Genomic DNA, 27,855 nt, shown 5'->3' on the forward strand with positions numbered 1-27,855 from the left:
TGTCACACACATAACCGGTCCACCAAGTTTCGTCCACATCCGTCCACAACTTTTTGAGATATCCGGCTATGCATCGTTTTTGTCCCTATCTCCCAATGGTGAAGAATCACTTTAAAAATTAAATAATTCTCATATCCGAATACATATTCAGATCTTCACCAAAATCGAATATATTTGTCCTTGTCACACACACAACATCTCCACCAAGTTTCGTTCAAATCCGTCTACACCTTTTTGAGATATCCTGCTATGTATCATTTTTGGCCCTATCTCCCAATGGTGAATAATCACTTTAAAATTCTAGTAGCCGAATCCGAATCCGGATCTTCACCAAAATCTAATCATTTAATCCTTGTCACATACGCTACATCTCTGCCAAATTTCGTCCGAATCCGTCCACAACTTTTTGAGATATTTTGTTCACAGACAAACAGACAGGTGAAACCATAACCTTTGGTGGCGGAGGTAATTACCAAGCAGCTTGTAAAGCGCTCGCAAAGCGGCTTAAGCACGCAAACGAAGCGGTTCATAAGGAACGGCTAGCTTTGCAAGCGAAAGCAAGCTGCTTGGTTATAGAACACATTCATGACGTACTGAAAACAACAATCAACCATCCACACCTTGAGCATGACCATACACCGCCCCCTCCTGGCACTGCGCTTTAATTCATTTAAAGAGTTACTTTCGGATTCTCTTGATAGAACCCTGACTTTCCTGAGGTGTCTACATACAATTATTTAGTTGCTTTCATGCTTTTTACAAACATCACTACAATTATACAATACAGCGCTTTTACGAAGGCTACATATATTTAAAATGTACTTAAATGATTACAGACGCAGTTGTTACAATTAATTTAGCGTCTTCTTTTCGATGCCATTTCCGTGGGGAATATATTTTTGCCGCGAGATATCACGAACCAATGGGATCGTTCGGCGAACGGAGTCCAGCCAATGGCACCGCGCATATCGCCTGACGTAACGGCGATCGAACGAAACTCTCGCGTTTGATTGGTTAGCACAGCAAGTTTGGCGGGAGATTGGGAAAGCGCATTTTGTTTGCTGACGACTGGACTGGCACCAGTTTGCGCTACGTAAGTAGCTGGGATAAGGTGGTTTTAATGTTTTACGAGTTTTAATTTCGAGTTTTGTCTTGGCTATGTGGTGCCGAAGTGCGGTAGTTCGACGATAGTTAATGCTGTGATGTTTCGGTGTCCTGGTTAATAATCACTTTACTCTCTTCCAGCCCAGCCGGGTTAAGCGGGGAATGTAAGCTGTGACCGCTTAAGTTTTAATTATATTATTTTATTTTTCCGGTCGATGATGTAACTTCGCTCAGACTTGGGTCCCAGTGCTTCACACTTGGTTGAAATGGTTTCCACGTGGCAAAAAAGTTCTATGAACGACATCCAAGGAGGTTCAACTTGGGAGGCCGTCAGACCCATCTTACCTGTGCATTTCTTAATAATAATATCCATAATCATAATGTGCCCTCTCTATCCCCAATGCTTCTAGGTGCACCTATGTATTTCCATTTGAACCCTATCCACTGTTTCTGCCGCCATTCTCTGCATTGACTACTCTGAGTGAAAGATCCTTGCCATGATGTCGCTTCTTCTTCTTCACTATCCAGCTATGACTCATTGTCCCATCGCTGTTTATTCTGCTGTAAAAAACTTCTCTGCACTAATTATGTCCAAAATGTGCCAACGTTTCTGTTTTGTTTTTTTTAAATGTGAGTTGGTGTTTTTATTAGTCTCCTACGGGTTTCACCGGATGGGACTAATAGTAATAGGCTTGCTGTCTGTCCGTCCGTCCATCTCACCTGTTGTTTTTCAGACTTTTTTTTCCCCCATACCTTCCAACATACTCAACTTAAACTTGGTACATGGCATCAATATGATAAGTTACAGAAGAAGTTTAAGTTTCAGGGTGTTTCGACAAATTTTCACCGAGTTATGCCCTTTTTGGACTTAGAAAATATTACATCGGTAGGGGACATGTATGGCGAAGCGATTCTCGCTCTTGTTGCTGGTGTCAGACCGTTGGGCTGATCTCGTTCATAATTTTTTGATTGTTCCACACACTTTAATTATTTAATATAAGTTAATTACTTAACCTTGTTAAACGCCAAGCGTCAAGCATGGATGCAGCATGTATGAACCATTTTTCAAGTCTTTGGCATGGCTCAGCCGGGGTTCAAACCACCGACCGCCCAGACTCCGAGCAGACACTGTAACCAAACAAAAAGTCAAAGTACTTCAGTTGTTACCTGTCCAAATCTAGTTTGGCCTGGATTTTATTTTTGTTTTGTTTAACTTACTGAGGACATTTTAGTTTTGTTTCAAGCTGTTTTTCAATCTACCATTGATTGTTTTGAGTTGTTTGGGTTTTGTACACGGAAGGGATAATGTTGTTTTAGAAATGTTTGATTCCAATTAATCAATTTGTCAACAACGAGATCACTCTGCCTATACTTGGCACACATGGCATATGGTTAGATATATCGACAAGCACTTTTGCAAAGAAGGACTGTGTAATGAAATCTACTTGGCCCTCTGTCATGCTGCAGAGTGTAGCTCGAAGCTACTTGCTTATTTCAATCTACATCCAAGTTGCTTTGAGACAATGTGAACAACTACCTGTTTGCAAGCCTTCCTCTACTCTACTCCCTTTCTTTTCTGAAAGGTGGTCAAATAAATTTTACTCTTTAATTTTGGTATTTTTATGCCTCCGCCAATGTCGCCGAAGGCATTATGTTTTTAATTTGTCCGTCCGTCTGGGATAGGTGTCATTGGGACAATAACTTGAGAACCGCTGGAGGGATTTAAGTCAAACTTAGATCAAGTATGTTCTTGGATGTAAAGATGAACTGATTAGATTGTGTTGTCAAAATGTCAAAGGTCAGAGGTCCTGTTTGGTAAAGATTATGTTACAATGCTAACTTGTGAACCAGTGATGAATTTTCGGCAAATTTGGTAGATGTATACATTATGATGTAAAGATGAACTGATTAGATTTCAGCATCAAAGGTGAGAGGTCATGTCAGGTAAAAATGTGAGACGAGAACAGCTGAAGGTGTTTAATCAAACTTGGTACAAGTATGTATAATTATTTAATAATCTAGGCATAGGGGCATATCGGTCAATGTCGCAACATTAAAGAGTGCTGTTCTAGTTTATTCTTGTTATTGTTTATTGTTATTGACTGACAATGCAAATCTTTGCAGTGTTTCATTATGCACCAGACGACCATCCCCTTTCCTCAACGGAAGACTCGATCAGCGGTGCGGAAAGCGAAGCTGCATGAGGCTCAGAGTGCAAAAGATGCCACTGAGAATTTGAAGACTCGTACAAATAATGAGTTTGGAGCTAAAGCCTCACCGATTCTCTTGTCACCCAGAAAACGACTGGGTAATATTTGCACCGCTTAATTTCATCTTAACTGCAAGCAAATCAATAAGGGCATGAATTGTTCTTATTGGTTTAATGCAACTTTGATGTGTAGTTTTTATTATTTTGCTTATTTTTATTTGTTCAGTATTTCTTACAATTGGGTGATGTTGGTCAATGATCACAATATAGATTCTAACTGTCACAGAATGTCATGTGGGAGTAATGTGTAGCTGTAGAAACTGTTTGCAGCAAGGAGAGTAAACCATAATGTGTTGGAGAAAAGCCTTAAGATTCCAAAAAGGCATAGCAAAGTTTGGGTATTGTTTAAAAGTGATGAGTAACGGATGTTGCACCTTATTTTTGGGAATAGTTGCAGCATGAAGTATATTTTGTATGTATCCCTCAGCCCTCCCTTCTGTATAGCATATAGGTGTACATATATTTCGTTGATTTAACCACCATTCTTTTAACCTGGACATATTTAAATGTATTCGACCTCAGATTGGTGTTTCAGGAAGCAAAGTAACGTCGTCGATCAGAGCAAGAGTTAATCCCTGAAACGTTGGCGTTTCTTTGCTTCTCGTGGCGGTTAATGTACATTTGTCGATCTCAAGTTGGTATAACGTCATTTTAATTTTCTGCCGACACAGACCGTCACTAAGCCTTGACAATGTCTACTCTGTTATAATTCAAAGGCATGCATTTGATTTTTGTGATTTTTATTACCCCATGCGAAGCGAAGAGTGGGGGTTAAGCAATTTGTTCACTTCACTTCTCTTTATCTGTGTCCCATCTACAAACGTCGGTTTATGATTGAGGAACAACCTGATTTCAATTGAATGTTCTATTTTGATCACGAATCGGAAAACAAACCTGTAGTTTAACCGTTTGGCTCTGAATTTCTCACAATCGTGCATGTGCAGAGAGGATTGAGCTTTTTAAAAAAAAACTGTATGGCGGTCAAATCAAATTGAAAATCATTCCAAACAGGAAACGTAATGTTTTTGGTGACGTCATGAAGCACAAACAACGGGCAATGGACTAATGTAACGTGTTAAATAAGGTGGTGTAAAAGACACTGCATCGACGGCGGTGAATTCTAGAATTTTCCTTTCTGCATTCTTTTAAAATTCTTATTTAATTTCGATCAAATTATTTACTAGAACACTGTAAAAGACAAATCACCATTTTCGCACTTTCAAAAAAACCCTTCCGTTGGCCAGTACTTGGTGACTCTCCGTCCAGGACTTGGTTGACCAGTAATAAAATTTGCCTCTTTTAGATCCTGCCATGTCATTGTTTCTCAAGCCAGTGCAGATTAAGGTGTTATATGAACTGTAGTTTAAATTATTGTTTGAAGATTAGCATGTCTGCAAACTTTACAAAATAGCTCTCACATTTATTTGTGGTACCTTTTTGTTGTTGTTCCTTATTTGTGTGATTAATTGGCAATGCTTATTTTTTAAATGCTGTTAAAATGTCTCTATTTGTGCTTCTTAGTCATTTGACATATCATGATGCATGTGCTCTCCAGTCATGACTTTTAGTTGTGTAGTGAATGCAAATGTTTGTTTTTCCTCCAGGAGCTGAGAACACGTGCAATGTGCCTCGAGTGACTGAATGCTCTCCGATCAAGCAAAAGAAAGAGAACATGTTGACCATTAGACAGGTTGCGTCTCCATCCACATTACCTGGAGAGTTGCTGATGCCATGCAGACGGCTTCAGTTTGATGAGATCAGCACGCGGGCTGGAAAGGATGTTGGTCAGCCGTGCAAAGAAACGAGTGCAGAAACTAAGCCTGCTCATAGTGAAGTGTTGGGGGAAATGTCACCTGAACCCAAGGCAACATTTGTAAAGCTCACGCGGCAGAAAGGTGTGTGTGCATGTGTGTGTGTGCATGTGCCAGCCACCCAAAAGGTGTGTGTTTGTTTTAATTGTTTTGTAACTAAACTTTTTTTTTAGGAGGGTGTTATCAAGAAGCGAAGAGAGCTCTACACACAGCACTGCCATCACTCCTGTTGTGTCGTGAAGCTGAGGAAAATGTGGTGCGTTCATTCCTGCAGCATCACGTGCTTTCTGCACAACCTGGCAGTTTGTACGTTTCCGGACGTCCTGGAACCGGCAAGACTGCATGTCTACTGCACATACTTGCCAGCATGTCGGTGCGTATGGGTGAATAACGGGCATATCGCAGAAACAATTATGCATGTTGAATAAAAGCTAACGGTTATAATGTGAATGTACGTTTTCGTTTGTGTTTTTATGCTGAATTTGCATAGCTAGGCCATGGGATTGATCAGAACACAGCTGGATAGCTCAGAGGTGGGTGTGCATCCATCTGGGGGCTCTCCTGCCTGCTCACCTTGTCAAATATAATTTCATGCAAGCTATTTATAAAATTTCACGCAAATGCGCACGTAAGCACACCAACATATAATTAAAACAAAATATGTTCCACAAAGCATCTGAAGAAAAATGAAATCACTAATTTTGTAAAATCGTAATATCAACTAGAATGGCACTTGGTAGAACGAGGCTGAACAGATCATGTTTTGTATCCCATTGATAGACCGGATTTGGATCCAGACCTTAATCAAAATCGAATCGGCTTGTTCTTGTCAGCTTATCAACTCATCCACCTAGTTTTGTTATAATCCATCCACAACTTTTTGAAACATCATACTAGATATCATACATCATCATACATCATCATATATCATCAGCTAGATATCGTTTTGGTCCCATCTCTCAATGGTGAAGAATCACTTAATAAATTAAAACATTCTCGTATCCGGATCTTCTCCAAAATTGAATCGATTATTCCTTGTCACACACCCAACTTGTCCACAACTTATTGAGACATCCTGTTCACAGACAGACAGGGGTGAAAACATAACCTCCACCCACCTTCGATGGCGGAGGTAATTTCTAGTCCACATGGCTATTTTCCTCCCCCAAAAAGACAAATTTCCAAGTATTATATTGTTGCGAATATGGAATTTGGCCTCCATATCCGCTTGTAAATATTCCCCTATTTTCTCCAATACTCCCCAACTTTCCCCGATCCCCCATTCCCTAGTCCCATTGCATGTAAATAACAATCAGTAGAGCCGACCTTCCCCTTATTCCCCCATTAAATGTCGTGCCCAGGTCCACCGCACCACAGGTAGACAACTTTCGGACATCTTCCTAGTTATTCTTATTCTATGTCAGTTAAGGCCTCGTCTCCATTAATTATGACTCTTCGTTGCACCAGAATGTGATTATATGGCATCAGTAGTGAGTTTAGGACCTTTCCCATACCTCCTCCCATCTTCTTCCCCAAACAACAACAATAACAACAACTACAACAACAATTACAACAACAACAGAGGAGATGGCGGCGGAGCGGGGGAGGATGCGTCCTCACACCGGCTCGATTAGCTCCAGACCATGCGCTCCACGGGGTTACCCCGAAGGGGCTGGCTGTCAGCTCCTCGTCAGGGGCGGAGCCAGTAACCCCCCCCGCACGCACCCAATGAGAAGCAACGTGCCGATTCCACGAGGCGGAGCTAACGAGCCGAGGGCGTGTCACTCCCCGCCGGATATACGTGGCCCCGCGCCGGATGTGACGTCAGATGCGCCTCAGCTTGGAGACTGGAGAGAGAAGCCACCGCCACCCCCAGCGCGACGATACCTCCCCGCATCTCTGGACCGGACCGAGTCGATTCTGCCTTGAGCCAAGAGTGCACCTTGAGCCATCGCGACCTGCCTTTCCTTTTCATCAACCCCCGTGTGAGTCAGCATTTTGTCCCGTGTGTCTGTCGTCTGTCCGGGGTTAATATAAGAGTGTGTCTAAGTGCCTGTCTTCCTGTAATATACCTCTAGCCCCTGTAATCTAACCTTTTTCCGTACGAATATACTTGAGAACTGAACCCCTGGTGTCGTATTGTGTCATTATAACCCAGCCGGGTGTCTTCTCTTTCCTATTGAGCCAGCATAGCGCGGCTCGTCAACGTCGAGTATAGTCGGGTAATTTGTGCGGACACGACGGCCATTCCGCTCGGCCCACTTTAACATCAAAGTCGTGTCTGTAACAATTGGTGTCGGGAGTGAGATTCGAGGCCCGACCAAATTTTGAAGGAAAAAAAAAAAACGAATAGAGGAAAAAAAAAAAATTTGGTCAAAATTTGGAGCGGCCGAAATTTGTTTTGTTTTACGAAACTCGAATTTTGCAAGTCGCGCTATGGCGGATCAAGACGGCTGGGGTCCGGTAGGGGAGAGTGAAGCAGGGTCGGTCCAGGACCAAATTGAGGGACATGAGGGACATGAGGAGAGCGAAGCAGCGAGGGTAGCAAACGCACAAAATGGCGCCTCGCTGGTCACCGCGCCCGCGACCGTAGCAGCGCCGCCGATGGATTGGGGCCTATTTATGGAACAAATAAAGGCGCTCATGGTCCAGACAAGTGAAGACCTGAGGAATGACTTGGGAAACCAAATGGGGGTAATGAGGGACGAAGCGAGGGGTACCGGTGAGAAGTTAGACAATAACTTTGAGGAGTTAGACAAGAAAATTGGGAAGTTAGACAATAATTTTGAGGGGTTAGACAACGGGATAAAAGAAGTGAAAAATGGGTTAACGGGGGTAGAAAACAGAATGGCCGCTCAAGAGAATCAGATAGAGGGAGTGAAACATGGGTTAACGGGGGTAGAAAACAGAATGGCCGCTCAAGAGAATCAAATGGAAGGGATGCAAAAAGGGTTAGAGGGGTTAGAAAACAGTATGGAAGGCAAATTGAGGGACATGAGGGACCAAGCGGAAAGGGAAGTTAAACAAATGGAGCAGCAGATAGAGGGGGTCAGAATGGGGGTAGAAACCAAACTGGATGCTCACAGGGAGGAAATGGAGCAGATGAGGGTGGCATCTGGGCAGGAGATGCAAGTGATGGGAGAGCAGATCAGAAGAGGAGTGAGTGAGGAGGTCGGAGGAGTGCGCGAGGAGGTGAGGCACTGTGAGGAGCACATGGAAAAGGAGGTGAGAAAGGGGACTGTAAAGTTACAAGGGGGCATAGAGGACCTGACGCAGGAGGTGGAGCAGCTGACGGTGGGACAGACGGAGTTAGTGGAGCAGGTTCAAAGGAACACTGCGGTATTAGGAGGGTTAAAAGTGACACAGAAAGAACTAAAAGACGACTTGATAGCGACGAAGAGGGAATGTCAGATGGTACGTGAGGGACTGACAACGAGGTTGGACGAGGTGGTAGAGGTAATGGAGACGAAGGACCGGCAGGTGAGGACGCACATGGAAACGGTCAAGGTAGCCTTGGAGGACGAGCTTGAGGAGACGTACCGGGGAATAAAAGAGGTGAGGCACAAATTAGAAGAAGTGGAAGAAGGGGTGAGCGAAATTAAGAAGCGACGGAGAGGGGATAACAAAGAGATAAAAGAGGAGATAAAAGAATTGGTCCAAAGTCTGTGTTTGGATCGTGATGTGCTCGTTAACCGGATGAGGGATTCGCAGGTGATGGAGGAGAAGCGAAGAGGAAGAGGACCCGGTGTAAGTGGTGACCAATATGGTCGTGCGTATGATGCGCCAGGGGATTTAAGAAGCTTGGGGGTCGAGATGGACCCGGGTGTTCGTGAAAGGCCGTTGGTGAGGTGTGTGACAGGTCTGGTGTGCGAAAAAGGAGGTGTGCAAGAAAGTCCGACTCTGGGGTGTGTGAGGAAAAAGTGCGTGCCAAGGAGTGAGTGTGCTGGCGGGAGTGAGTCGGTCGTAGCGCGTGTGCGAGGGAGCACATGGAAGCGTGGTGTGGTGAGTGTTACAGAGGGTGTGACCGGAGAGTGTGCGCAAGAGTGTGCGCGAGAAAGGTGTGTGACGGCCAGATGCATGAGGAAAGAGTGCGCTGTCAGAAGTAAGGAAGAGTGTCCACCTGTGGTGAGTGTTACAGAGGGTGTAACGGGAGAGTGTGCGCGAGAAAGGTGTGTGACGGACAGGTGCATGAGGAAAGAGTGTGCTGTCAAGAGTAAGGGTGAGTGCGTTGTCACGAGTGGAGGTGAAAGTAGTGAGAGTGACATGGAGCGTGAGTTAGTTGTGACAGGTGAGCGAGGATGTACACCTGGGATGGAAGGATGCACACCTGGAATGGTAGAGCGTGAGTGGGAATGCACGCTGGAGTTGGTGGTGAGGCACGTGGTTGGGTGTGCGAATGAGAGCACACCTGTGATTGTCACAGAGGAGGTGACCGAGGAGGGGGCGCGAAGAGGTGTATTGGTGAGGTGTGCGAGCGACGAATGTGTGCCAAAGTGTTCGGTGGTCAGGTGTGTGACCAAGGCTGTGAGTGGAATGAGTGTACCTGGGTGTGTAAGGAAAGGTACGAGGAGCATGGGCACGGCTGGATGTGTGAGCAAGGAACGGGCTGCGGGGTGTAAGCGTCCAGGTGAAGCATCGACGTTACACGGGTTAGAGGTTAGAGCGACTTTTAGCCGAAGCAGGCCCTCGGTGCGTGCCGGGCCTCGCTTTGAACGGCCGCGTCCGTGCTCCACTAGGCGGAGCTGGCAGCCCGATAGAAAGGGTCGTCATGGCGACCACTTTTTGGTGAGACGTGCCGGCAGGTCGAGATCGGGACATTGGATGGCTCCACGCCGAGGTGATGCGTGGGATCTCGGCCCGGGTAAGCCCCCGTCCCTGCACCGAGTGCCGGACGCATCCAGCCGCTGGCACAAAACAACCAGCATCCATTGCTTGGCTTTACGAAGCCGGGCTTTGGACAGGAATTGGCGCACCGAGAGGCAGTAGTGAGTAGACTGGGTGATGAGGTTAGTGTTTTGGCCCCGAAATTAGAAAAAGGCGAAATTTGATGATTGGCAAAGGATTGGCAGAGTGATGATTGGTAATGGTACAGTGATTGGCAGATGATTGGCAAATTTTTGATTTGTTGAAATTTGATGTGCAAAATTGGTAGTGAGAGACCCCCGATGTGGTGGGATGGCAAATCCACCATCCTTCCCATGAGTGGGGGCAAAGGAGCAATAGCTTATGGGGTGTATGGCAGTGAAAACTAGCCCGGGTGGGTTAGGATATTGTGTGTAGGGATCTAGAAGATGACATTAGGTAACGTTAAGTTTAGTTAGTGACTGATACCTGTAGTGGGGACGCAGGTAGATTAGTATGGATGATAATGACGAGGGAGCGCAATAGTTTAAAGGGACGACTGGGAAGCGCAAGTTTCAGAAGGGAGTAGTTAGCTGAGATGATGCCGTGTGTGTGTGAGAATTGAACAGGTGTGATTGCACAGGTGTGCAACTGGACAGGTGTGTGGAGCAGTGTATGAGTAGTGAGTGTGTGGATCAGCGCGAATGCGCTTGGGGAGAGAAGGGTGCAGGTGGCACCAGGTGTGAGAGCACAGGTGTGCAAGTACAGGTGTGTGGAGAAAGTTGGAGTAAGTGGTACGGAGTGGTGTGCATGGTGCGAAGGTGTGGATGGGGGAAGAGTGGACCCCCATCACGGATACCCGGGGCGGGTAGTGTAAGTGTTAGGTAGAGGGTGCAGGTAAATTGTGGTTGGATATTGGCATTTGTGGTGCGGTTGCAGAATGGTGTTGTGGATGGGTGCATTAGTGTTGTGGAAATGGCTGGGCGTGTAGCCTGTTAGTGTGTGTAGTTGGTTGGGCACTCCACCACTGTGAGGATGTCGGCCAGGTGAGGCCGCAGGTGGGCTCTGGGAGCCGGTAGTTGTGAGTGGGTGCCTGAGGATCCCGGGTGTGGATCGGGCAGCCCAGTGCCAGAGAGGGCACCGAGTGGGGAGAGTGCCAGAGGGCCTTCCCCAGGTAGTTAGGTTAGGGTAAGGAGCAGGTAAGCTCGGAGGCAACTGCAGTGGTGGAGGTGTGCAGGTGGGTAGACCCACTGGGAGAGGTACACGCCGCAGCCCAGAAATTGTGCGAGGGCACCGGGAGATGAATCGGGGGAGTGAGACCCCAAATTGAAGAGCACCACAGTTTGGCCAATGGGAATTGGTTTTTAGAACCCATAGTGTAAGAGGGCCAATGGTTTGGCCGGAGGAAGACCCCGGGTAGTGTAAAGTTGTTAAAGTCATTTAGGAAATAGTTAGGATTGAAGAACCTGTCGCACCATACGCAGCCACTTACCTGTGGTGATGATGATGACTCCACACCTGTGTTTTCTTTGTTTGTGTTGCAGAAATGAGAATTGCTGTGGATTTGTGAGACGCATCACGACGTGGATGAGACATTGGGGTGATTCCATCTCTCCCTCCCTAGGAGGGACTGATGATGAATTGGTGATGGCAAATTTTGATGTGCAGTTGGAGATGGCAAATTTTGATGAGAGTTGAAAATGGCAAATTGGATTGGTTAGGAGGGAGAGAAGACGAATTTGGTTTATGGGAGGAACGGGGAAGACAGTAGGGATGTTTGTCGATTTGTAAAGTAGATGTTTATGGGTAGTGTTGTGTTTTGTGGATGCAGTGAGGGGTAAGGGAGAGGCCATGTAGGTTACCTGGTGGGGGGGGGGCGTACGATAGGAACGTACCTGTCTCACCTGGTTCCCATGTGCCCCCAGTGTGCATCACCTTACATTGCGTGCACTTTTGCGCCCTTACCACCTTACTCACTTGTCTTCTTCTTTTGTCTCCCACCTCCGAGGATCTGGCTTTGGGGTAGAGAGAGAGGAGAGAGAGGTGCTGGCTGCGCAGTTGTGGGCCTGCACTTTCGCTGTTTGCTGCCGGGATCGATACACCATATGGACCGCAATGTTTGTGGCCACCCACAATGGACCGCAGTTCGTTTGCGGCCAAGCACCACCCGGGGATGGACCTATGGGTCAACGTGGCACCTATGCCATACAGGTGAACCACTTTTAGTTACCACCAAGTGCACCACAAGAAGAGCAAGAGACACCTGCAGGGTTAGGGGTTGTCGCATTTATTTTTATACCAATGAACAATGGTGACTGCACCGGATGGTGCTGACTGTGTGGTGGGGTGGTGCTTTTGATGCTCGGGAAGGGTGCTCTGCACGTTATTAAAGGCCGTCGGCCACAGAGCACTCGTGGGTTGGTGTATCGATGTTGGCAAGCGCGCTCTCTCTATGCATAACATCTGCATGTGTTCCTCCAAAGACAGGTCCTGGATCGTAGTGTAGATAGCAGCGTAGTCTTGTAAATAATGCTCCCTACCGGCTGTATGTGTAGTTTGAGAATTCTTTCCGGATTCGGTTATCCTGTGGGTGTGTTTCTGTGAGGAGAAGGGTGCAACGTCGCAGGGGGACATATTTACTCATTTGTGAATATCTGTAAAACTGTCGCACTCAGGGTAGAGTTAATAGTAGAGGGAACTACATTGCGTGCCACACTAAAGTAGGTAAAAATTTATCGGGTCGGGACGCCCCGAGGGTAGAGAAGGGTGCAATGTTGCGAATATGGAATTTGGCCTCCATATCCGCTTGTAAATATTCCCCTATTTTCTCCAATACTCCCCAACTTTCCCCGATCCCCCATTCCCTAGTCCCATTGCATGTAAATAACAATCAGTAGAGCCGACCTTCCCCTTATTCCCCCATTAAATGTCGTGCCCAGGTCCACCGCACCACAGGTAGACAACTTTCGGACATCTTCCTAGTTATTCTTATTCTATGTCAGTTAAGGCCTCGTCTCCATTAATTATGACTCTTCGTTGCACCAGAATGTGATTATATGGCATCAGTAGTGAGTTTAGGACCTTTCCCATACCTCCTCCCATCTTCTTCCCCAAACAACAACAATAACAACAACTACAACAACAATTACAACAACAACAGAGGAGATGGCGGCGGAGCGGGGGAGGATGCGTCCTCACACCGGCTCGATTAGCTCCAGACCATGCGCTCCACGGGGTTACCCCGAAGGGGCTGGCTGTCAGCTCCTCGTCAGGGGCGGAGCCAGTAACCCCCCCCGCACGCACCCAATGAGAAGCAACGTGCCGATTCCACGAGGCGGAGCTAACGAGCCGAGGGCGTGTCACTCCCCGCCGGATATACGTGGCCCCGCGCCGGATGTGACGTCAGATGCGCCTCAGCTTGGAGACTGGAGAGAGAAGCCACCGCCACCCCCAGCGCGACGATACCTCCCCGCATCTCTGGACCGGACCGAGTCGATTCTGCCTTGAGCCAAGAGTGCACCTTGAGCCATCGCGACCTGCCTTTCCTTTTCATCAACCCCCGTGTGAGTCAGCATTTTGTCCCGTGTGTCTGTCGTCTGTCCGGGGTTAATATAAGAGTGTGTCTAAGTGCCTGTCTTCCTGTAATATACCTCTAGCCCCTGTAATCTAACCTTTTTCCGTACGAATATACTTGAGAACTGAACCCCTGGTGTCGTATTGTGTCATTATAACCCAGCCGGGTGTCTTCTCTTTCCTATTGAGCCAGCATAGCGCGGCTCGTCAACGTCGAGTATAGTCGGGTAATTTGTGCGGACACGACGGCCATTCCGCTCGGCCCACTTTAACATCAAAGTCGTGTCTGTAACAATATGCTCACATGTCAAGATTGAAGGCACGAGCTAAGCAAGGATTATTTTTTTAGCTGCGACTTCAAGCTATAATCTACTTAAAGTTCAACCAGGACATCAACTGATTGACATCTTCATTTATCAATGGGCCAAAGGCCGATCTTAATTACAGTATAATGGATAACTTGCACTGAAGACAAATTTTGTGATAATTGTATCTGCCCAATGATGTTTTGGGCTGGCAGGATAGCCCATTTGCCTCTACACTGTCTCGCCTGGGTATTAGTCTCGGCCTAGCTATAAACTGTCATCCTGGTGTTTTGAATGCAGGGTAATTCCTCAACGTGTGCGCCGTCCCTCGGACGCTAAATTGGTTGTTCCGTTTTGGCCATTAAGTTATAAGTACAATTCAAGCTTTTTTAAACATCCCTGAAAGAGATTACAGAAATAATAGATCAACTGAACTTGTGACACATTTTAGCAGAACTCCACCTGTTAACATCAAATTGGTTGATTTTAAAGTTGTATTGCTGGGTTTTTGTTTTTTTTAAAGCTATGGTGATAAAGTGCTGCTTCCATGTGGTTTCATTTGAATGGCTGATTTTACAATGTTGTTTTTAATCATGTAGTGGTTTTATTTTATCCTTCCTTCTCAGTGACATGTCAAGAATAACCATCAACTCTGTCATTGTACATAGGTTGAACTGATGGATGCTCTGTTGTGAAAATCGGAGCTCGGTTAAAAAAGAAAGCAATGCCGAGTTCTTATATTTAATTTTGTATTTGCAAATGTGTTGTGTAAATCATTGAAGTGGAGTTTGCTCCACCACCGAGGGTGGACAGTTTGGCTTTTCACCCCCTCTCTGTCTCCTGTTTGTCTGTCTGTGAGCTAGATATCTCGGTTATGGATGGATTCAGTCAATTTGGTGGGCAGGTTGGGTGTGTGTGTGACGAGGCCAAATTGATTAGATTTTGGTGAAGATCTGAATTTTCTTTAAAAAAAAATTTCAACCTGCTCTGCTGCTCTTGCACTTCATCTCTGCCCTTTTCACTCTGTCATTTACCCTAGATACTCTTCCATCTGGTTGGAAATCAACCAACATCACTGCATTACTTAACAAGTGGCGAAAATGTAACCCCTTAACTACAGACCAATTAGCTTACTTCCAATCATCAGCAAGGTCATTGACTCCATCACAGATGACATAAAATCCTTCTCTCCAACAGCGTCTTCTCAGATCATCAATTCGGATTCACACCTGGTCAGTCTACCTTGGACATGCTGCTTCTACTCACCCAACAATGGATGGAGGTCCTCTATATTAAACATGAGATCAGGGCCGTCTCTCTGGACATGTCTCGAGATTTTGATGCAGTCTGGCATCCTGCCTTGATCTCTAAACTGTCTGCCTATGGAATCCAAGGCCAACTCCACACATGGCTTACTGACTTCCTCTACTCTCATGGCCAACATGTAGCCTTAAACGGAATAATTTCTTCTCCTCCTCTCCCTGTCGAGGCTGTAGGTTCCCTAGGCAGTGTTCTAGGCCCCACCTTATTCCTAATCTTCATTATTGATCTCTCTGACTCTCCAGGAAATCCTCTTTATCTCTTTGCTGATTACTTCACTCTCTGCTGTGACATCCCTCATCCTTCTGACAGACAGGCAGCAGCCTCACCCCTCTCCTCAGACCTTTGACAAAATCACAAACAGATCAATCACTTGGAATATGTGTTTTAATCCCGAGAAATCCCATGCACTCTCTCTCTCCCTCGTCGAAAGGACCATACTGCACACCCTCCCATCTACTTTCTCAACAACCCTCTCTAAAATGTTCAGTCACTCAAACTCTTGGGTCTCACAATCAGCCATGATCTTTCTTGGGCAATCCACATTTCAAAGTTGGCATCCTATGTCATGCAAAGTCCTTCCTTAGCACACATGAGCTCCTATCCACCAACAAGTATTTCATCCACAGCTTGATGGAGTGCTGCTCTCCCCTCCGGGCTGGCGCACCTGTCTCACACCTTGCTGAGATTGATGCCGTGGAAACCAGGGCTTTCAAGATAATTGGAATCTCCCATGATGAACCTGAGCCTATGGGCCTATCAACTCGCCATCGCCGACACGTTTGTGGTCTGTCTTCTCCCACCTCTTTTCTGGTCTTGCACCTTCTGCCCTCTCCATGGTGTCCTCCACCCCCCTCACCCCTCATCCTCCAACCCCGAGGTATCTGCATGACGCATGCGGTCCACCAGCAAACCCCTCCCAGTGAAACTACCTAAATCCAGAACCACTACTCACCTTCACTCATTTATTCCTCTCTGTTCCCTCCTGTGAAACCACCTTCCACACTCTTCAGTCTCATTCTTCCCTTCAGGTCTTCAGAAAAGCTGTTCCCCACTATCTAAAATAATATCCTCATTAAACCAACCCCCCACCACTCCCAAAATTTTGCTTCTGTATCTATCTTGTCCACCCTTTGCATTCTGCCCTTCCCCTCATCGTCACGCGCATCCTGTGTTTGTCCATCCCCGTCTATTTTCTCCCTCTGCCCTGCTGTTTGTGTTTCCCCCTTCTCCTGATGTTCCTTTTCTGGTTCGGCCTAATCCATTCTGTGTTCTAGCTCCTCCACGATCCTTGACTATGTATACAAAAAAAAAAATGATTCTCCACCATGAGACACGGGACAAAAACAATATATAGCATGAGATTTCAAAAAGTTGTGCACTGATTATGACAACAACAACAGGCATTTTAAGGCCATTTTCCCTGCTAGAGCATGGGTTAGCCTTGCGGTCCCCATGACAATCTTGTCCATCTTGCCCTATTTTCTGCATCTCTCCTTTTTAACCTTGTTAACCTTGTCAGGCTAACTCCCACTCTAGTGGGGAAAATGGTCTTAAAACGATCATTCATTCATTCATTCTCCTTGTTAACCCCCTTGCCCGCATTTCTTCTTCCACCATCTTTAGCCAAGTCTTTCTCGGTCTTCCCCGTCCTCTACTTCCTTCTACATTCATTTCCATCACTCTTCTCAACCAGTCACTTTCATCCTTCCTCAACACATGACCAAACCATGTCAACCTGTTCCTCTTCACAGCATCAATCACAGGCTCTATTCCCATCATTATGCACTGATTATGACAAAACAAGCCGATTCGATTTTGGTTCTGATGCAGATCCAGCCTATCAGTGGGATACACAATGTAAACTGGTCAGCCTGGCAGAGGTACGCTCTTTACCGAGTGAGTGCCTTTCTTGTTGAAATTTGGTTTTCATCCTTGGAAAATTTAAGCAATAAACTTTCATTCTTCCTATCAAGTAATCCAGTTTAGTGGTTTCCAAGTCTCTTTCGAAGGAGTTGATTTTAATCATCCTTGAGTTGAGTTGGCTTGTTCAGCATTCCAGGTTCAAATCTTGTGTTTTCTTGATTTTGTCCACACACACCACTAATGTCTTAACTTGTAATTTAAGATGCACTTGAGGTTTGTATTGTTATTTAAAATGAAATCAAAGGAAGGAACTTTCCTTTCTGAATTAGAGGGCAGTAATTATTTCATTGTCTAAACGGATGTGGTGTAAGTATTTTGCTCGACTTTGTATAAATCATTGTCGATATGGTATTTTAAAGTCAGTACTTTTCTTTTTTCTTTAACTACAGCAGTATTTCTGCTTCTAAGATAAACTTTGTCTCTTCCCACACAGGAAGAACTGAAGAATGTACATTTTGTATACCTGAACTGTATGGAGCTGGCATCATCTCAGAGAATTTTCTCAGCCTTGCTAACTCAGTTAGCCCCAAAAGTTGGCAGAGATACCAGTGTGGGGAAGTCTGACAGCCGAGAGCAGGCAAAGCAATTGGAGAAGATTCTTTCTAGCAAGGGACCTGTCATGTAAGTGACCGAGTTGAGTGAAGTCATTTGGATGAGACCGGAATAATGTGGCATTTACAATTTCTAGTTTTCTTTCTTTGAGATGTTAATGTTTTGTCCGTTAAACAGCATTCTTCATACAGCTAAGGTTGTTATATCATTTGGCATATTCAGGCTTTTTTGACATTTTTGGCCATAAAACCTGGGGTTCGGATGCCCCAAATGACTCTTTAAAAGGGACCCACGTAATTATCGAGCATCTGTTTGGATATGCCCTCATCTGAGGAGGTACAAACAGACAACAAACTCAACAAGGAATGTCTACTGTTAATTTGCATTTATTTTTGCAGAAGCTCGTAAACTGGGAACGGCCATTTTTAACCCCTTGTTCTGCTCACAATCTGCTACATTGCAAACCCAAGTAATCGATACTGTTTGTGTGATAGCCAAATACCAATTTTAAGAGCATGCTCACCATACATTTGTTGTGCGATACAAATTTTAAGATGAATGTTGTATGTTTAGCAGTATTATTAGTTTACTACAGGGTACCTTGGTTAGTACGTACAAATACCTTGGGAGGAGATGTAGCACATGGGAGGAGGTCATTTATCCCATTATGCCTGTGTTTTATCGACCACAGCAATTCAGTTTCAGTTTATCTACCTGATTTTTGTGCGGAGGAGTATCAAGAGGTTTGGGGCATTTATGCTGCCACTAACATATTGTAATTATCGTGTTGGCAGTGATGATGTGTGTCCGTGTAGTCTTGATAGACCTTTGACTACATGGTTACATAACTTGCTCATCTGTTCTGAACTGACTTTGTGAAGATTCACCTATTTGAAGTGCTTTTTATCATCATTGCTTCAATTCACAATAATAATCCTGATTGCTGCACAACTTTAGCCACATACATTTTAAACATAACTTTAAATGACTCGTGTTTCCCCAGTCTTTTAATAGTTAAGTTTCGGCAGATTCTGGGTGTAAATTATCCTATGTGTACAAAATTTTATTTTTATACTTTGTCGAGGCTCGTTTAAGAGGTAACACATGAACATATAATAACCGGAGCAGGAGATGAGGGGGGTGGAGGGAGAGAGGGAAGCACAACAACAGCGGAGAACAGGGAAATCAGGAGATCTGTAGAAAAGAGCTGGGATGGTGTACACGGGATAAACAAGATGGACACTACAGGGAATTTCAGGAAAGAAAACATGGAATTTGAAGGTTGTTTGGGTGTATTAACAGGGGTAGAAAAGATCAAAGTTTTGGTTGGGGAAAGATATGAGATGGTGGTGAATAGCTTTTTGAAGACTTGGAGGGAGGCATGGGATTGAAGAGTGTGGGAGTTTGTTCCAGAGGCCGGAAAAAGAGGAATGAAAGTGAAGGCGAGAAGCGAGTCTTGATTTTGGCAGTTTCACCATAAGAGGGTTGCTGGCAGATCTTGTGTGTCCTGCAGGAATATTTGGGGGACAGAGCACAGACAGAGCAGGGGGAGCAAGGCCAGAGATGAGTCGGTAGAAGACAGACCACCTACCTCCCTGTGGTGAATGAGTGAAAGGCCCTCAGTCAGCTTCATCGTGGGAGATTCCAATGATTCTAAAAGCTTTGGTTTCTATAGCGTGAAGCCGAGCTAGGTGTGAGGCAGGTGCACCAGCCCAAAGGGGAGAGCAGTATTTCCATCAAGCTATGGATGAAAGCTTTGTATGTGGTGAGGAGCTCAGAAGTGCCAAGGAAGGACTTCGCACAACGGAGGAAGCCAGACCGTATTGATGGCATGGGATATATCAAGGGAGACTGCTCTGATTTCCTGCCTGGTGTTGAGCACCTCTATCCATGGTTTAGACCACAGAAACAGCATGTCCAGAGTAGAGTAGGCTATTCTGAATCAAAGTTGATGATCAAAGATCAAGCCATTAGAGAAGAGGAAAGATTTAATTTCAGAAGCGATGATGGATTCCATGACTTTGCTGATAATTGGGAGCAGGCTGATTGGTCTGTAGTTGCAAGGATCTGTTTTTGCACCTTTTTTGTGTAAAGCGGTAATATTGGCTGATTTCCAAGCAGATGGCAGATGACCTTGAGCAAAAGAGAGGGTGAAGAGAACAGAGATGACGCAGGATTTTGAAGTGTGAAAGAGCGGCAGAGCAGGATTTTAGGACTCGTGGGCTGATGCCGTCTGGTCCAGTTGCAGAATCAGAGTCGAGGTTCAACAGAAACTTCTCCACCTTGTCAGGTCGAGAAGGACACAGAGTCCAGGAGCAGCTGTGTACCACTGGGTAAGGTGGGTACAGAGAGAGATGGGTTTGGGACACAAGATTTTGAGGTAAACACAGAGTTGGGGTATTCAGATTTTTCATGTGCAGTGTCAGTTGTGTAGCTGTTTGAGGTGAGGGAGAGGTTGGAAGGGGAACAAACACCAGAAACAGATTTGACCAGATGCCATAAGGATTTGGAGGAGGGAGACAGGTTTGAGAGTAGAGAGATCGTTTCCTGGCTCTCCTGAGGGTAGACACACTCTTGTTCCGAGCTTTGTAGAAGGAACTGAGATTGTCAAAGGAACTGATGTTTACAGATAGAATAATGAAACTTCTTAATATGTGCATGCTGTTTGATTACTTTTCTATTTTTTTTTACTTTTTTTATTTTTTTAAACAATCTTGCATATACTTGAGGGGGTGATCAAAATATTCAAGTGTTAAAATGGCAAACATTTGGATTTTCACAAGTTTTGAGGGCTGGGGCATGGAACATGTACTGGCACAACCAACTGTTTCATGGAAACAAATGATGGGCTCATTCTCAGAATCTGTTGAAGCCACAGATTGCTCTGGGCTCTACACCTGCTCACATTTTGAATGAAACATCAAACAGTTTATCTGTTATCAAATAGTTGGTCATTTTAGCTGCCCTCCATTTTTAAATGGTCAGTGCACGCTCTGTGACTCTCGTAATGTTTATCACAGGTTTGTTCTGCAGAACGCTCCTGCAGAAGATATGTGGAAGCATATCCCTCAGCGCATTTGTAGCAAATAATATTTTCAATTTTATTTTTCTTGTTTGAATTGCATTGTATATCTGTATATTTGTCTAAATTGTCTCTCAACTCCATTTCCCCACATAGATTGCTTGTGCTGGATGAGATTGACCAGTTAGACAGCCGTGGTCAGGAGGTTCTTTACACCATCTTTGAGTGGCTTTCATTGCCTGGCTCACGCCTCGTGCTAATTGGTGAGAATGAAGGCACTTATTAGACCCAAATTAGGGTATGGTATTTTGTGTTCATTCAGGGACATAAAATGATACTTTGTGGTTAACTTGGGATTAGCTCCAATGTTCCATTATATGACTTTATGCATTTGCAAAATGAGTAAAACGGTAAACTGTAAGTAGCAGAACCTTTGAGGACTATTGTGATTTGTGAATTGCTAAGTTGTATTTCAAATAATTGTTTATGATGGATTATTGTGAAGAGCAACATTGTTGGATCAGTACCTTTTGCTCTGGCTTTTATTGGTTCAGCACTTCTTTGATCTGTAGCTGTAGTTCACTGGAATACAAAGTTTCTAATTTTTTTAGTGTCGAGGTTGAAACTCCTTGTGCCGAAGGAGAGTGATTGCTCAGGATGGGGGAAGTGGAGGAGTATAGTGATGGAGGTAGGGCAGAAGCTTGTTACCGTTGGACCTCACCCCTTATAAAGGGAAACGAAGGAGGAGAGTCATAACGAGCAATATGAAAACAGATTGTTTATTTGTATATGTATTATTTTGAATACCAAGTCTTATACGTATTGAAGAATAGAACACAGAACAGACGAGAACAAAACATAACAGAACTAGAAAGAGCAATTAGAGATTGCAGACTCTTACCAGGACGTGTTTTTAGTGGGGTTTTTTAGGTTTTTGTGTTAAAACAAATATGGTGGCCGACTACGTGACTCATGACATCATTATTATTATTATTATTTTCTCCACCAATTTATCCCTTGATGACGCTCAAGAAATTTCATCTTGATCTGATGAAGTTTTGTATTTGTCGAATAATGACGTCATAATGGAGGCACCTTTGACATCATCATTAACATATGTTATTCCCCATGGAGAGTTCTTTACAATGAGCCATGTCTCATTGTTTTTTCTATGCAGATGCTTTCGGAGATATCGAGGTGCATAGTTGTTTGGTTTTTCCAAGATTGCGCCCATACACGTGACCTATGACGTCATAATTATCATAAATAAATTATACATGTGGAGTTGCACCTATGGTGAAAATTTCCTGTCAATCATACCAACGGTTGCAGAGAAAATGATATTTATTCTGTGCGGGCAAACAGACAGACAGACAAACAAACAGACTCAAATGCAACACCCTCTCCTCTGGTGAGGGTAACTAGAAGCGCACTCGGTGGAGGCATACCTCCACCAAGCTGATTAGTTTACATTTTGTATCCCACTGATAGTCCGGATATGGATTCGGATCTGAACCAAAATATAATCGGCTTGTTCTTGTCACCTTACCAACTCATCCACCTTGTTTTGGCAGTTGGTCCACAACTTTTTGAAATATCATACTATATATCGTTTTGGCTCCATCTCTCAATGGTGAAGAAACACTTTATGAATTAATTTTTAGCCGCGTCGCAGACGCTGGTCATAGAGTGCCCTCTGCTGTTGTTGTTGTTCTTCTTCTTGTTCTTCTTCTTCTTGTTGTTCTTGCAGAGAAGACAAAACCTCAAAGCTCCACCCATTCTGGGAACCATATCTCCACCCATTTTGGGAGAGGCTTCATATAAACAAATATCCACCATTTTATTAACTCGCATAGCTTTGAGGCCTGTTTTGTAGGCCCGTGGTGTCTTCCTCTCTCACACAGTTTTATTTCAAATCAAATTCGATATAACATTTCATTTTTCACAGTCGCTAACATAGTTTTAGACTCGGTTGAAAAAAAACAGGAAGAAAATCCGATGAAAGTTGCCCTTTATAGAACGAAATGAATTATCAAAGGCCTGTAACTTCGAGTCCATTGAGATTTTTTTTTTTTAAATCGCGGCATGGTCAGTCGTACACCGCCCGAAATAACAGACGGGAAAATGCCGAGATATATATATTTTGTTTAAATCGCGGCATGGTCAGTCATACACCGCCCGAAATAACAGACGGGAAAATGCCGAGATATATTAAAAATTCGTCAATTTGATGACGATCGTCACGATGAAATATTTAATTTATCCGTCGTCAATAATGTGGAGAGAGGAGCATAGCTTCGTTCACGTGTCGCCACATACGGGAAATTGCCGAGATATATTTTTTTTAAATCGTGGCATGGTCAGTCATACACCGCCTGAAATAACAGACGGGAAAATGCCGAGATATATTAAAAATTCGTCCATTTGATGACAATCGTCACGATGAAATATTTAATTTATACGTCGTCACAATAATGTGGAGAGAGGAGCATAGCTTCGTTCACGTGTCGCCACACACGGGAAATTGCCGAGATATATATATTTTAAATCGCGGCATGGTCAGTCATACACCGCCTGAAATAACAGATGGGAAAATGCCGAGATACATTAAAAATTCGTCGCCACACACGGGAAAGTGCCGAGATATATTTTCACTTTGCACAAAAATAACATCAAGTAATCGAATCAATAGGAATGTCCTGTGCCTATAACATCTACGTTATAGGCACAGCTGCATCTAGGCATTGTGTAACATCGACGCGGCTTTTGTTTTAATTAAAACTTTTTGTACTTGTTTTTTATTGTATCCGGATCAGGATTCGGACCTTCACCAAAGTTGAATTGATTCGGCCTTGTCATCCACCAAACCTATCCAAGTTTTGTCCGAATCCTTTCCCAACTCTGAGATATCCTGCACACAGACAAACTGACGGGGTTGAAAGCATAACCTCCGTCCAACTTTGGTGGGTGGAGGGAACAATAATAATGTGGTGGAAAGGGGGATAACACAACAATGGCAAGGTGGGGGACGATTTGGGGATGCAGGAGCGAAAGGAAAGGGTGGGCAGAGGGTGCAGGAATAGAAAGGATGCAATAGAAGACAAGAATAACAGATCCAGAGATGCAGCTTCATCATGAGTGATTCCATTAATTGTGAGGACATTAACCTTTTGAGTACGGATGACGTCCAGTGACGCAACCCGCGAAAAAGTTTTGTGTATGGATGATGTTACCACGTCATCGACTATACCTATAAATAGATCGTCAGTACGTGGTTGCATTCCCGTACCAAAATGCCAAATTAATACCGTACTGGGGGTACTTTTTATCAAAAAAAAAAAAATCCCGTACTCAAAGGGTTATGTGTAGTGCAAGGTGTGAGGGAGGTGTGCCAGCCCCCATCAAACGAAGTAATATACCCATATATTTATGTTGTTGGGGTACTGCTTTCAACGGATGAATAAATAGTCTATAAACTATTTAAAATTGATTGTGATTTTGTCTATCTGCAGGAATTGCTAACTCCCTGGACCTCACGGACCGCATATTGCCAAGGCTCCAGGCACATTCCGCCTGTCGTCCTGACCTCCTACACTTCCCTCCATACAGTCATGAACAGCTCATGACCATCCTACAGAGCCGTCTACAATCGGTAACATTGGCTTGCTTTTTTTTGGCTGATCTGTGGCTGCTCTTGGTTGAAGAACCAGCAAAAACGTTATTGCAAATAACTTTTGAAAGTTACTTGCAATTTTGCCACTCTTGTAACTTGTTTAATGGCAGATAATAAAAAGTGTAACATGTCATTTTTGCTGAAACTTTATTCATTTACTTTTTTGGACATTCTGTCTGTTCTGTTTTGTGTGAAAATCATAGAAAAAACAAGCAAACATGGCTGGTCTGATCTCCACCAAATTTTTCATACTTCCAACTATGTGTACTTTGTCACATTGCATTTGGCATGATTATTACAAATGTATTTGACTGACAAAAACGGTATTTTCGGATGGTATATTATACCAGCACACAAAGGTCCCTTTCCCACAATGTGTAGATTATATCAAAAAGGGTAAATCAAATCATTGCTCTGAAAATGTTTTTAATGTTGCAGGTGGCTGGCCAGGTGATTGATGCTGCCGCTCTGCAGTTCTGTGCACGCAAGATAGCAGCCACTTCTGGAGATGTACGCAAGGCCCTGGATGCATGCAGGTAACTGTACAGATTCTTCCATCATAGGAAATATTTAGACTTGCTGTATGGTAAAGAAGAGCTATCTGAAACATGTTTGGTTGAGATTTGAAAAAGTTTGGTTTTGGTATATAGGCTAAATTGTGCATAGTCCAATGGGTGAATATTTTTTGTAATGTGGAGACGGAGATCAAACCAATTAATCGGGAGATGGACTGTTGGGAAATATGGGACATTATTTCGTTTTTTATTGTTGTTTTTTTCCCCCACAGCTGATTTCACTTTGCCACCTTTCTCAAGTTTTTTTTTTTCGTTTTTTTTTTCATATAAATACACGATGTTGTGTTTTGACCTCAACAAATTTTAATTTGTCTATTTTTTTAAATGTTGGTTGTTTTTTATTGCATTGTGCAAACCTATTATTTTGTCTTGCAGAAGAGCTGTTGAACTTGTAGAGATTCAAGTTTTGCAAGAGACCGTTCTTAAACCCTCTGGAGATGGTAAATAATCAGTCTTGCAGACAAGACAATTTTATTGACTCTTTATATGTTGTCAGTGTTCAAATATAGGAGTAAGGAGGGATTGTGAATAAATAGTGTTTTATTCTGTCTATCTCGAAATATACTAATTGCTTGGAACTGCTGACTAACAGATTCCTCTGTAATACCTTTCTGTCTGTTTTCCCTAGGCAAGTCTGCGTCTCCACCTGCCAAGCCCAGAAAGGTCACCCTACAACAAGTGTCAAAAGTGGTATCAACATTGTATGGAGAGCGATTGGGTGGTGGAGGTACAGGCGTTGAACTGCCACTGCAGCAGACACTGCTTGTTTGTGCTACACTGCTGCTTGTTCGCCATGGAAAGAGTCGTGAAGTGATGTTGGGCAAGGTGTGAAAATGCTCCTATAACCCAACAGGAAATGAAAGAATATCACGTTGAAAATGCTTTCAGTGGGAGTTGATAGGTCTAAAAAGTAACATGATCAGATTGGTGAGATTTGCATTTGGGGTGGGTTTTATATTTAAAAAATATACACCCTGTATATAATAGCGAAGTTATTTTCTTTGTCTGTTGCTCCTACAGCTGCATGAGGCATATGTCCGCCTCTGCCAGAAGCACCTTGCAGGACGTCTGGACCTGGCTGAGACGTTAGTGCTTTGTGGTCTGCTAGAATCTCGAGGCATCCTCAGCATGAAATGTGCCAAGGATGCTCGACTCACCAAGGTATCGATCAACTTGCTTTCCATTTCTCCCCCTTAATGACCCTGCATACTTATCCACCTGGTTATTTTGTTTTTATTTCCCCCACCCACCCTTCAATCCTCATATTTAAGTTCCAAGTTGTATTAGACAGACTCTCATTTGACAAGCATGCATCTTTAGTTTATGTTGAATGCCTGTACATCTCCAATTGCATTTCAGTTGCATCTCATGATTGAGGAAAACGAAGTAGAACACGCTTTGCAGGACAAGGTGCTTCTATCGAAGGTCCTTCAAGGGGGCATCCCAGAGTGATTTGCAGACACTCCAAGATTTGGGCAAATCTTCTCGTCCTGCTCTTTGCTTTATTTGCCTACCTTGTCATGCCATTGAATTGTTCAGCAGTTTTTACCATATTTGACATCACTTTTATTGTGTGCAAAGTGTATATTTTAGACATTTTTGGTAAATACAACCCTTGTGCTTTACCAGTGGCTTTTATTTTATTAATTTATTTTTACCTTCCTTTTAAGAAACAGTTGTGGACTGTCATTTACATTGCAGGGCAGTGAGCATGAATTGAGGATTTGGTCAGCTCTTGCATTAAACTGACTTCTTAATACTTGCATGTCATACTCTGAAATGTGTGCTCATTTGAGATGCTGTCATATTGTTGTACCAGTTTTTATTTTATTTTATATTCTTCCTCGGAAGAGATGGAAGTGGGAGGGGGGTGGCTTTCATTTTTCTCGTAGGAGTGGCAATGCAGTGTTCAATTTATTTAATATGCCAGCTTTGATAAATTCTCTTTTCATTGTTGCATTTGAATATCGTGTGAGACTAAATCGAAGCAGAGATCATTGGAGTAATTGTTTAAATGTTTTATTGCTGATTTAATTTGTTTTAATGACAGAATGTATAAATCTAAACAATAAATTTTTTGTTTTTTTAAAACAATTTCTGGACACATTATAAGGAATCTTTTTTTTCTTTTGAAAGTTTGCATTCTACTACCCAAAATTTAGTTTTTTTCCCCCTTCCTTAGAGTATAACATGTCATACTGTTTTGGGAAGGAGAATTAAAACTTTCAAAAGAAGAAAGGTCTCATGATGCAAAGGTATGTGATGGGAATGCATAATTTAAATATTGCAGATCACTGTTTTATTTGAGCTGGAAATATCTGCACAGCAACTAATATTCCCATTGGTGGACATGTTGCACTGTGAGCTCTAATTAATGGAATGCTTGTTTGTGAAATGTTTCAACTCTTGACATCATCAAAAGTGGCATAAAAGACAATATCTAGCATCAATCTATATAATAATAGCATAAGGACTCGACTTTGTTATCCCTTTTACGCCGCACCCAGTGACCCGATGCCCACGGCACTAATGGATTTACGATCTACGAACCGCACTCTTTGTTTATCACGTACAGCCATACTCGAAAAATCTGAATTAGTCGACGTTGGGGCCCAAAAGCATCCGATTAACTGCCGATACGACGCCATCTTACGACGCCATCGTATTGGCGTCTGCTGGGCGAAGGCGAAGCAAGCCGTCTGCTGATTGGACAGGCGAAGGCGAAAGCAAGCCGTCCACTAAGTGGACAATCCAGAGCATGCATTTGTGCCGGTGTCGGCGATCGTTGTTCACATATGCACTCTTCATTCTCATCTTTCTTCCTAACTCTTACTCGGACAAGCAAATCCCCTATGCCATCCATAATGGTACACTCTATCCATA

The 27,855-nt window shown here is 43.8% G+C and overlaps 1 protein-coding gene across 1 annotated transcript; it reads left to right on the forward strand.

The window, feature by feature from the left end:
* Window positions 1–1,025: 1,025 nt before the first annotated feature.
* On the forward strand, window positions 1,026–27,074 carry CDC6 (cell division cycle 6). The gene is made up of 12 exons (XM_068122605.2): window positions 1,026–1,093; window positions 3,229–3,412; window positions 4,978–5,268; window positions 5,358–5,557; window positions 17,584–17,771; window positions 20,881–20,987; window positions 24,237–24,376; window positions 24,836–24,933; window positions 25,348–25,412; window positions 25,601–25,797; window positions 25,993–26,133; window positions 26,332–27,074. Exons 2-12 carry the CDS (start codon window positions 3,238–3,240, stop codon window positions 26,422–26,424), a joined length of 1,695 nt encoding a protein of 564 aa, XP_067978706.2. The 5' UTR covers window positions 1,026–1,093; window positions 3,229–3,237; the 3' UTR covers window positions 26,425–27,074.
* The last annotated feature ends 781 nt before the right edge of the window (window positions 27,075–27,855 follow it).

The sequence above is a fragment of the Myxine glutinosa genome, chromosome 7 (assembly GCF_964187855.1).
Source record: "Myxine glutinosa chromosome 7, kmMyxGlut1.1, whole genome shotgun sequence".
Taxonomy (NCBI): domain Eukaryota; kingdom Metazoa; phylum Chordata; class Myxini; order Myxiniformes; family Myxinidae; genus Myxine; species Myxine glutinosa.